At 40.8% G+C, this 12,636-nt stretch overlaps 1 protein-coding gene across 1 annotated transcript in view; it reads left to right on the top strand.

Moving 5' to 3' along the window:
• The window catches only part of isoc1 (isochorismatase domain containing 1), a 32,492-nt gene extending 20,112 nt beyond the window's left edge, over positions 1-12,380 (top strand). The window contains exons 2-5 of the mRNA XM_077243428.1: positions 6,173-6,292; positions 6,942-7,145; positions 7,288-7,404; positions 11,308-12,380. Of these exons, the coding sequence (XP_077099543.1) occupies positions 6,173-6,292; positions 6,942-7,145; positions 7,288-7,404; positions 11,308-11,454 (588 nt within the window). The 3' untranslated portion in view covers positions 11,455-12,380. The remainder of the gene's footprint in view (positions 1-6,172; positions 6,293-6,941; positions 7,146-7,287; positions 7,405-11,307) is intronic.
• The last annotated feature ends 256 nt before the right edge of the window (positions 12,381-12,636 follow it).

The raw sequence follows: 12,636 nt of genomic DNA, 5'->3' as shown, positions 1-12,636 counted from the left end.
CCAAATGGAGGTCTGTGCACCTAAGTGGAAAGAGATAGAGCAGGTTGTGAGAAAGGCAAGGGCTTCATCATCTCCAGGGCCTAATGGAGTTCCGTACAGAGTGTACAAGAGTGCTTCAGGAGTTCTACGAATTCTGTGGAAATTGATAAAAGTGGCTTGGGAAAAGCAGGTTGTACCTAGAGCATGGCGCAGAGCAGGGGGAGTCTTTATACCCAAAGAAAAAGATGCTACAAGCATCAGTCAGTTTCGCCCTATTTCACTATTAAACGTCGAAGGAAAGATTTTCTTCAGCATTATTGCTCAGAGATTGTCAACCTACCTATTAAAGAATGGCTTCATTGACACTTCAGTTCAAAAAGCGGGCATTCCAGGATTCTCAGGATGCTTAGAACACATCAGTGTTATCTGGCAACGAATTCAATCAGCTAAAAAGGAGAGGAAGGAGCTCCACGTGACATTCCTGGATTTGGCTAATGCATATGGTTCAGTGCCACATGAGCTTCTTTGGGCATCATTTGATTTTTTCAGGGTACCGATGTCGATAACAAATTTAGTGAAAGCCTATTTTGGAGATTTGCAATTTAGTTTCTCAACTCCAGAATTCAGCACTACATGGCAATGCTTAGAGGTTGGAATAATGGCAGGATGCACCATTTCTCCACTGGCTTTTACCATGGCAATGGAAGTAATCATTAGGGCATCAAAATGGGTAGTAGGAGGAGAGCGCTTGGCTTCTGGGATGCGACTACCACCAATCAGAGCATACATGGATGACATGACAACCATGACTACAACGGTAGCCTGCACTAATCGGTTATTGGGGAAGTTAACAGATAATATTGAATGGGCACGAATGCAATTTAAGCCCTCTAAATCAAGGAGCATCTCCATAATTAAAGGCAAGGTAGTAGATAAAACATTCTTCATTAATGGTGAGGCAATACCAACAGTTTCTCAGAAGCCAGTGAAGAGTCTAGGGAGATGGTACGATGGGGATCTAAAGGACACAGTTCGAGTGGGAGAAGTTAGACGACAAGCAGTGGAAGGGTTGAAGAGCATAAACAGCTGTGCTCTACCAGGCAAACTAAAACTCTGGTGCTTTCAGTTTGGTCTACTGCCAAGGTTGCTGTGGCCACTGACTGTGTATGAGGTTTCTTTGACAACAGTGGATAAGCTGGAAGCGTTAATAAGTTCATACATCAGGAAATGGTTGGGAGTTCCAAGCTGCCTCAGCAGAGTGGGACTTTATAGTAAAGGAGTATTGCAGCTGCCAGTCTCTGCTTTAACCGAGGAGTTTAAGTGTGCCAAGGTCAGACTGGAAATGACTTTAGCAGAGTCACGTGACAAATGTGTAAGGGAGACAGCCCCTGTGGTAAAAACTGGTAGAAAGTGGTCAGCAAAGAAATCTGTAGTAGAGGCAAAGGCTGACCTTCAAATTGGGGATATCGTGGGACAGGTACAGCATGGAAGAGGGGGTTTTGGGCTCAGTTTAGCTCCTCCTAAATGGCACAAGGCAGGCCCAGCCCAAAGGAGGAAGCTGGTAGTCAACGAGGTGCGAAAGCAGGAGGAGAGGATGAGATGTATAAAGGCCATTTCCCAGGCCAAGCAGGGAGAGTGGATGAGATGGGAGAGTGTGGAACAACGCAAAATGGGCTGGCAAGACCTTTGGTCAATGGAAGAGAGTAGGATCAGTTTCCTTATTAGGTCAACATATGATGTTCTCCCATCACCGCAGAACCTAAACCTCTGGGTAGGAGAGGATCCATCTTGTCCTTTGTGTTCATCACCTGCCACATTAAGGCACATTTTGACAGGATGTAAGGTGGCTCTTAGCCAGGGTCGGTTTACTTGGCGCCATGACCAAGTATTGCGATGTTTGGCTTTAGCATTGGAAGGCAAGCGTAGTATGACCAATAAATTGCCGCCTGTTCTAGCAAAACATTACACGCAGAAGACAATATTCCTCCGCCCAGGCGAGCAACCACCAAGAAAAGGTGCTAACACCAATTCTCGCCCAGGACAACTGGAAGCTGCTAGGGACTGGAAGATGCTGGTTGATCTTGATCAACGGCTTATTTTTCCACCTGAGATTGCCACCACTAACCTACGGCCAGATATTGTTTTGTGGTCTGGATCAGCACGCATTGTTCAACTGATAGAGTTAACAGTGCCATGGGAGGATGCGGTAGATGAGGCATATGAGAGGAAGAAACTGCGGTATGCTCATCTGGCCACTGAAGCAGAACAGCGAGGATGGAGAGTCCAGGTTTATCCAGTGGAAGTGGGTTGTCGTGGTTTTGTGGCACACTCTACAACCCGGTTCCTCAGAGACGTCGGATTCAGTGGCCAAGAGTTGCGTCGTACAGTAAAGAACTTATCTGAAGCAGCAGAAAGGAGCAGCAACTGGCTGTGGTTGAGACGGAAAGATTCTAGCTGGCTGTGTACAGGCCGCCATGCTACGGTTTCGTAGAATTCTTGAAAACTTGAAAGGTCTGTTGGTTTATTTGTATAGGTTGTATAGTATTTACAGTCATTACGTTCCTGTATATATTGCGTGAATGACGGGTGGTTGGGCAGATATTGTGTTTTGCGGTAGGTGGTATGCCATACGGAACCGTTGCCACTGAAACTGCATATTAACGCACCAGTGGGGCTCGACAGCCTTAGTCAAACGGGTTGGCGCGTATGGTTGGGTTGCGGAGAGATTGTGAGATTGTGGTTAGGTCTCAGCAGCAACTGTTGGTTTATTTGTATAGGTTGTATAGTATTTACAGTCATTACGTTCCTGTGTATATTGCGTGAATGACGGGTGGTTGGGCAGATATTGTGTTTTGTGGTAGGTGGTATGCCATACGGAACCGTTGCCACTGAAACTGCATATTAACGCACCAGTGGGGCTCGACAGCCTTAGTCAAACGGGTTGGCGCGTATGGTTGGGTTGCGGTGAGATTGTGGTTAGGTCTCAGCAGCAACTGTTGGTTTATTTGTATAGGTTGTATAGTATTTACAGTCATTACGTTCCTGTGTATATTGCGTGAATGACGGGTGGTTGGGCAGATATTGTGTTTTGTGGTAGGTGGTATGCCATACGGAACCGTTGCCACTGAAACTGCATATTAACGCACCAGTGGGGCTCGACAGCCTTAGTCAAACGGGTTGGCGCGTATGGTTGGGTTGCGGAGAGATTGTGAGATTGTGGTTAGGTCTCAGCAGCAAGGGGGAAGTAGAGGTCAGTAAGCTGGGCTGAGTTGAGTGGGGGACGGAGGGGGTTGACTCTGGGACGCCAGAGTCACTGTCGAGCCCTCTTGAGGTGTCGTGGGCTAGTCGACGAAACACTGAGGACGGAAGGTGCCCACTTGAAGACCCTAGAGATATTCCCTACTCCGCTCAATCCAGAGGGTTGTTATGGGGGACCGCACTGTGGTTGCAGCCGTTGTGTGTGCTGACGCGCAATACACTGTATTAACACCAGACAGAAGATTCACGTCACTAGATGGAAAGAAGCGTAAATGGATGGAGAAGCATAGGTTACTGTAAAGCTACGTCTTAGTTGGTGATTATCTTGGCGAAAGCCGAGTACAAATCAGCATGAAGTTTTAACATCTACTCTCGTGTAATGGAAATCTGTCAGACATTTAATTTTCATCACATATAGTTTTCTACTATATTCCTTCCATCTTTCCCTACATGCCAGTTCCTTCTGCATCCTCTGTTCTACATGCTAATTCTTTCTTTTCTCTACATGCCAGTTCCTTCATTATCTAACCAGTACATGATTGTTTGCACAATCCCCACACAAACATATCACACACCAACCTTCGTTTTTTTTTGTGTTTTTTTCGCTTCCTTCTTCCATCAAGTCTCCCACCCGTCATAGTGACACTTGAATTTCCAATCTTTCCCTTGTTTTGATAACAATCCCCTATTTCACACAGACCGCCTTACTGCTGCTTGCAACTTCAATCCGTATCATATAAATTTAAGTTCTCTAGACATCTAATGTCATGCTTCCATTTAAGTCAAGTCAAGTCAAGTCACCTTTATTTATATAGCGCTTTTTACAATACAGATTGTATCAAAGCAGCTTCACAGTGATAACATGAAAATAATATAACAGAGTTTGTTTCTAAAAGAAAATTGAGTCAACGTCCACCTTAAGCAAGGCAGATCAATAATATTATTGAATATTAAATGTCCCCAACTAAGCAAGCCAAAAGCCAAGGCAACAGTGGCAAGGAACCAAAACTCCATCAGGTGACAGAATGGAGAAAAAAACCTTGGGAGAAACCAGACTCAGTCGGAGGGCCAGTTCTCCTCTGGCCAACGAAGGAACAGTGCATGATTTATGATTCGGGCAGCATTACAAGTCAGATTGGATCGGAAGATTTAGAATATTTATCCATTTCCATCTTTTGGAAGTCCAAGTAATCACGCCGGTGTTGAGACGAGTTGTTGAGGATCAGTGCCGTCCACCATAGAGGGTCCATATCGCCGGTGTTGAGTCGTCTCTTCACAGGCTTTGTGATTGGCGTATCTGAAGTCTCTGTGAAAGGCTGGATACAAACTGGAGCTGACGAACGCCGTTTTTCTCGGGACTCGCGTCCCGAGATAACAGCAGAAAAGCAAAAAGGGAAAATAATTAGCGTAGCTGCTGTTCATAATGATTTCCATAACACGGGCGTAAATGATAAAAAACATGAAGACAGTGATTCTTGCGTCCCAGAGTCACCCCATTTACTGGATGAAGAAGTAAAAACTTTATTTCTCCTGGCAGTTCAACTTTTTTATCTGCCCCTTTAAGACAACAATCCATTGTTTGTCCACATTGCTTACACATGTTGAACACAGCCATAACAACCTTTTTTGTTTCTCACTGCCCTGTTCAACTGATTCTCGCACTACTTTCAGTCTAGTTGTGCTCAGTGTTCCCTCCCTTGGGAAATAATGGTATTTTCTCAGTTTTTTCAATATCTAAAACATAAATTTTCCCCCATAATTTTCTCATTTGATAGAAAAACCGGTTTTACGCGCGTTTTCCTGATCTGTTAGGTGTCCCCAACAGACCCGATTTTTCCTTTTAACCCAAATTGGTCGGGTTGCACTATTAGTGGCCTCCTAATTAAGGTTTACCAAAAACTGTTCTGGTTCCCCCTAATTAGCCTCAGTACCTAAAAACAATTTGCTCCGTGGCGGAACAACTCATTTTCAGGTTACCTATCTGTTTGAAATCTCTTGATCTGTTACAGACCTCAAGTAATCTCAGATAATTTCCTCTCGTATCTGTTTGAAACCTCTTGATCTATATATAGATCTCAATTAATCTCAGATTACGTACCACAGAAACAGCCCTCAGCCAATATGGTTCACTCACATTTCATACCCGAAACAAAATACTTTTCCCCAAAAGAAAATATTTTAGACGTCTCTTACCAGAGATATGTTGGCTGCCACGGGTTCGCTTTCTTTTGATTCCAGTGGAGCCCCTCCCGGACCCGATAGCGGTCGGCCCCTCTCTCTCAAGGTTACGAGGTAGAGCTGGAACTGCTCAGTCCAGGTGGCCAAACACCGTCCGCTCTCAGGTCCAGAAGGCACTTCCAAGGAACCCCACTCTGACACCAAAATTGTTGTGGCAAAAATTCTGTTAAACATCATCACTGCGTAAGAGACACTCAGAGTCAAATTAATAAAAAGAAAAGTATTTATTCTTGCAAGAATAGGTTCAGTCTAGTACACAGAAGTTACGCTGTGCAAGAGATTGACACCCAACAGGAAGATATGAGACAGCCTTTATACTGTTTTCAAGGTTCCTCCTCACCCGCTGTACCTTTCACCCACCCAGATAAGGTCCTTACTGCTGTTCAGTTTCTACTTAAAGACACAAACTGGTACTGAAATAAACTGGCCAAAACTGACCGTCCCTAAGGTCAGAGGTCCTGTCCCATATGTTCCTGAAAAGTCACGCACAAGCACGTACACACATATACTTTTATACATTGAATAGGTTCTTTCTCTTATGATACCTGTTTGGGATCAATGACTATTAAAATTTCTACAACACTGTCCTTGTTTTTAAGCCACGGCAGAAATGATTTTCAGGGCTGATTGGTCTCGGATGGATCATGAGATGTCAGAGTTGTAATAATACCTACACTGTTGCCTCTCTTCACCACAGATCACGACGCTGGGAAACCTCTCGCCGGCCTCCACGGTTTTCTTCTGCTGTGACATGCAGGAGAGGTTCAGACCCGCCATCAAGTACTTCGGTGACATCATCAGCGTGGGCCAGAGGCTGGTAATACTGCTGATCTTTCAGATGATCTCTGAATACCATAACTCAGCTCTAGAAGAGTCAAGTCACCTTTATTTATATAACGCTTTTAACAATATGGACTGTTTCAAAGCAGCTTTACAGTGATAATAGGATATTAAAGTAACAGAGATTTTTTTGGCTTTACAGTAGTTCTAGAATAAAGTTATTGTCTAGCTAAAGTTAGTTTTAATTGATTCACTTCCGCCGCAATGATCATTAGTTATTAACTTAGGGGCCGCTAACACGACACCGTTCTAACAGAAAAACGTTAACGCTCTCTGGCCGCTCATTTGCACAACAACAGTCACTGGGACTTGAAAACGCAAACCATGAAAAATCATCTATGTGCAAACTCAAAAACACAAACCTGTGAGAACACATCCGCATGTGTATTACGTGTTTAGTATATAGGTATGTGCGTTTGAATATATGTGTGCAGGCGTGTAGTCTTTCTTTACTTACTTATTACAACTTACTTAAGCTTGGACTGTGACGCTATTTTCTTCTGGAAACAAACTTTGTTGCATTATTTTCCTGTTATCTCTGTAAAGATGCTTTGAAACAATCTGTATTATAAAAGGCGCTATATAAGTAAATGTGACTTGACTAACTGACCTTGAGAGTGTCACAGCTGCAGGGAGCTCGTATTCTGGGTGTTCCCATGGTGGTGTCGGAGCAGTATCCCAAAGGCCTGGGCAGCAGCGTGCAGGAGCTGGACCTCACGGGGGCCAAACTAGTTTTTCCCAAGACCAAGTTCTCGATGGTGCTTCCTGAGGTGGAGGCCGTCCTGGCGGAGACTCCAGGAGTCCGCAGTGTTGTGCTCTTCGGGGTCGAGGTCAGTACTGTCTGACATCAGACTGACATCTGTGTGATAATGGACATGCAGTGTCCTTCACATGCTCTTTCTGCTGTGAGATTTAGCAGAAAACCCAAACTGGCTGACAGGAGACTTTGAATGAGTGTTTTGTCTCTTGCAGACACACGTTTGTATTCAGCAGACCGCTCTGGATCTCATCGGAAGAGGTTTTGAAGTGCACATTGTTGCTGACGCCACGTCCTCCAGAAGCATGATGGACAGAATGTTTGCACTGGAGGTAAGATGGATAACTGTGTTTAGGAGCAAGAGACAGTGTCTGTACTGAGCAATCCTGGAAAGTGAAAGCTAGCATATCAAATGTGCAAATATCAATTGTAAAGTGTTGACAACATTGTGTGAAACCTGATGCATGATGAACTCTGTATTATTCATCATGACATCTGTACGCACAGTTTTGAAATGTACAGTATATGATGGTTGTCTGCTTATGTGTAATCTTTAGACACTGTTGAAGGTCATTTAATAATCCCTGAACGCCCGCTGGTCTGGATGTATTGAATATCATTTCACCTCTTCCTTTAATGTTTTGTTTATATTTGTTGGGACAGAAATCATAAACATCTATTCCAGTGATGCACTGAAATTTCAGCAAACAAAAATATTTGGATTTCAGCTGAAACAATGATGTTTAATTAGCACTTCTCTGACAGCATGTTTTGACTGTAGCCACATTTCCATTACAGATTTGCGCAAAACTTTTGGAATATTTTCTAAATGTCGATAAAAACGATTGGGAAATGACTGCGTTTCCATCAACCGATGTTATGCGACTAAAACGCCATTTTTTCCTCTGTCTTGCTATAAGTCATTCCAACAGTCATGGCAACTTATGTTGGTAAGATTACGTATATCTCAGCTGCCATACTAGCCATTATTATTAATTGAAGGAGACGTGTGTGTTATCCAAGCATTATTGACAAGGAAAGACCCTTATATTTGAGAGGCACATATGAGGTGTTTCCTTGGTGTTTGTCCCTCATATCTGCTTCAAGCTCTTGATCAATTGTGGCATTTCTTTGTTTAGAATCCAGTATTCCTTTAATTCTTTTGTCTTTTATGAGTTTAATGAAGAACTCTGTCTTGACTTCTGTCCAAACACACCACATCATCTACATCAGGTGACCACAACCGTTTTGCCAAAAATTCCTTTTTCGAATTGCTTGAAAAACCACCTCATGCGAGCATAAACATTTTTGCTAATTGCTTGTTTCCATTGGGTGTATTTTCAATTTGCGCAATTTCAAGGGTAATGGAAACATGGCTTGTGTCTATTTCTTGCACACAATGGCCCTCATTTATCATTCTTGCGTAGAAACGGGCGTCTATGTTGGCGTAAGATTATGCTTACACTCCTCTCACCGCCTGATTTAGTAAGCTGTGGGTACCTTTGAAATCCAGGTGTACGCAATACCTGCCCTTGATAAATGCCGCGGCTGAAAACGATCGTCATTAGAATAACACGCCCCTAGATATTTTTTTTTATTTTTTTTTTATTAAACCTTTATTTAACCAGGGAAATAAACACATTGAGATAAATATCTCATTTACAAGTGTGCCCTGGCCAAAATAGCAGCACACAATATACATAACTACATAAAACAGATTTCACAACACACACATATATAAAAATAAAACAAGATTAAACGTTAAGAGCAAGTGCAGACAGATTTGAATAATTTGTTTAAATGTAACTTGAACACATGTACTGAAATAAGTTCATCAAGTTTCAATGAACTTTGGATCTCATTCCAAGCAGCTGATGCACTATAAATAAAAGCAGTTTTTCCAAACTCTGTCTTCATTAAAGGAACATTTAACAGAATATATCTACTTGAACGTAGATTATACCCTTGACTATTAAAAGTTAATAAGCTATTGATATATTGAGGAAGCTGGCCGACTAATGCCTTGTATACAAGTATGAGCCAGTGTTTGTACGGATATTTAAGTATCCGCTTCCCCCACGCCCTCATTTTACGCCATGGACACACGGAAGACGGCAAAGAGGAGACACTTCTCTGGAGATCGAGACCATCACCATCATGAAAAATTATCATTGAATCAAACAACAATATTGTTGATGATAAATTCAAAGTTAATTGTATTTTTTTTTTCAAAACGCTATAAATCCATCCATTTTTTGTCTAAAAAAACAACAACAAAAACAACAAGAAGAGAACATGCAACATATAATCAGGGACTCATACTATAAATTAATATAAATTAAATAAGTGCAACTGCATGAAATAAATAAAAGCCAAACTAAATAAATAGTAAAATAAATGAAATAGTAAAAATAAAATAAATATTTCCAATGTCACGTTCCAATATTGTCCACCACATAAAACAAATAATTTAAAAATAACACACAAATACAGTCCTTAAATACAACAATGTTAAAAATGCATTCAAATCATTTAGTAACACATTTAGGCTAATAGTCATTCGTGCCGAACTTGAAAAAAGTAATGATAACAATATTCAGGCCAACTATTAGGCTACGTGTTGTAGCCATTAACTAAGTGCATTTAGTTTCATATTTTCTTAAAAAATGCTAATGTTATTTTTTCCCCATCTATGTTGATTATGAAAAGTGAACATAGGCTAAGATAGGATGCGCAATATATCGGGAGACATGCTCCGACATGATTTTGGCCACTTAATTAAGTTTTGTTTTGTAGAAAGCCTTTCTTTAAAGTGAATTTCGTTTTGTATAAATTGTATCTTAATTTTAATATTTTTTTCATCAACCAATTGCCTGGATTTAATAAATAAGAATCAAATAGCAGACAATATAATCATGAGTCATGACATGGAGGTGCGGGCGCGGTCCCTTGCATTGCACGTGAACTGGAGCGCATCTCATCACAAATTAACCGAAACTCAGTATATGCCTCACAGACATGAGAAATATATCTATAAAGAAAGCTTGAAATGTCTTTAAACGAAACAATTATAAACGAAAAGAAATAGGCTACTCTCTCTATAGGCGCGTTCACTACGGAGATGGTTATCATCAATTTCATCTTTGCAGACACAACACTAGTTTATTAATAGAAATAAAATACGCGTTTATCGCGTTTTGGAAAAGAGCTCCTCATATCTTTTAGTTTTCAGTGCGTTTTGTGGTGTTAGGAATTGTTTTTCTGCGCATTTCCGCACTAACTCAAAACGTGTGTACATGTACACCACCTCCTGACCTGGTGTAGGATTTGAGCGTGCCATACGCCAACATCCATATTGATAAATATCAAAGTCACCGTGGTTTTGGGTGAACGCCAGGTGTACGCTGGAAATTTGGTGTACGCACTTTTGATAAATGAGGGCCAATGTGGATAAACTACAATGTTAAACATGTCGGCTCGATTGACAATACTGATTTCTAATGTATTCACTCAATCAGTGTTTCAACAACAGAAACACGTCAATAAACCTGCTTGTAAACAATATGTGATGTAACGTTACATTTACCTCAGAAAAGTGTCCATAACTCGATAGTCAGCTAAGAAAAAAAGGAAATCTAAGGAGGAGCATGTTGATATATATAAATCTATTATGAAAACAAGTTTTTATTACAGCCACCGTTTAGTCACCATGAAATCAACATTGACCATTCTTTTTATTATATATTTGAATTCTTCTTTCTTTTTTTTTAATCATTATATTATGATTTATCTGTGCACATCATTTATTAAAAATTCATGTGCACTCTTAAATCTTTAATCAAAAACATCTCGAAGCGCCTGTTGTCTTCATGACGTGTCTCAGTGGAGTGCGGGACTGAATATCCTGCAAACTGCAACTCTGATAGTGAAGGGAAGTCCAAAAAACAACGGATTGGAGACGAAATAGTTATATAATTAAAAGGAACTCATTATTTGAGAGTTGATTATTAAAACAACTTTTAGTTTTGGTTTTAGAGTAAATAAATTTTTTTAGAGTAAATAAAAAAAAGGCTTCCGTGATTTGGTGAAAATGTAGTTTCGGTGCATCACTAATCTATTCCAATCACTTCATGCTTCATATATCCAGGGTCAGGCTGCAGTTATATTGCTGCTTGACAACTAAAACAATATAATCTGTGTGGGCAGAGAGGTAACTTGTGTGTGGTGTTCCCCAGCGTCTGGCACGCACCGGGACCATCATCACCACCAGTGAGGCTGTTCTGCTGCAGCTCGTGGCCGATAAAGAGCATCCCAAGTTCAAGGAGATCCAGAACATCATTAAAGCCAGCGCTCCAGAGTCAGGCCTGCTGTCCAAGATCTGAACCAACACACACACTGGAACAGTTCTCTCAAATATTCAAAATGGTACACCTTTTCATTCTCACAGGCAGTTGTATTTGATGTGCGTAATTTAGGCTAAAGTCACACAATCTGAAATGTGTTTTTAGATGTCTGTTGTATGAGAGCAATAGATCTGTCATTAGTGAATTGGTGTCTATATCAAGATGAGGATCGAAATAAAGAAATCCCACTAAGGTTGCAGCACGGTGGCAAATAGGTGTTTTATGTTACTGTAAATACATGCTCTGAATGTAGAGTATAATCAGTGCTGTTCAATGATGTAATAACAGGCTATCAACAAAGATCATTCTGTAGTTTTAGATTATGTGGATTTGTAGATATTTGATGATGATGATGGATGACCTAACCGGATTGTCCTTACCTTTCTGTTTATTAAGAGTTGCTGTAGGCTATTTTAAAGTGTGATGTATGAACACATCAAACTGCCTCTCATCTAAATGTGCTGGATCATGGTACAAGTTACTCAAATCAGCTGATTTTCTCTCTTAAATTAATTTCTCTTTATTTTCAAGAGTGAAAGCATCAGGTTTGCATACAGTTGTATGTATTTCTTGAAAGTGACATGTTTCTGTAGACCTGTGGGCAGTTTTAATCCTATTGTTTGATTTGATTTGATTTATTGCCCTATAGACTACGCTAGCCCTAAAGTTGGGAGGGTGATTTCCTGAATTGTCATTTGATTTATTGCTATTTCTTTTGTGCGTTTTAAAATCAGCCCCCATTTTGTTGTGTACATGTATATAGGGAGAAAAATATGTATTTGGTGCCTACTAATGAACAGTCGCAACTGATTGTACTTTTTTGTGCACTTTGTACCATTACAGTTCCAAAAACGTTTTTGTATCTGCTCTATATTTATCTGATAATAAATGTTTATATGCACAAAGTCTCGTAAACTTAAAGGTGTTTCTATAAAAGTCCAAAAACAATTACATATTACAGTAATCGGAGCCCAAGCACATTAGCCTGGCTCCGCCCTCCTACGCACTTCCGCTCAATTTCATTTTCCTTCAGTACTACGTCTGGGATTGCGCTGTAGACTTTGATTTTCTCCGATCAATTTTTTACCGGGCCAATCAGCGAACAGAGGGAGTGGCTGAGAACGATGACGTTGATGTCGACTCGTGCGTTATTTTGAGTTG

The sequence above is a fragment of the Siphateles boraxobius genome, unplaced genomic scaffold (genome assembly GCF_051911475.1).
Source record: "Siphateles boraxobius isolate OS27281-9 unplaced genomic scaffold, OSU_SipBor_1 25, whole genome shotgun sequence".
NCBI lineage: Eukaryota > Metazoa > Chordata > Actinopteri > Cypriniformes > Leuciscidae > Siphateles > Siphateles boraxobius.
Note: the sequence above shows the minus strand (reverse complement) of the source record. Positions and strands in the feature narration are given on the sequence as shown.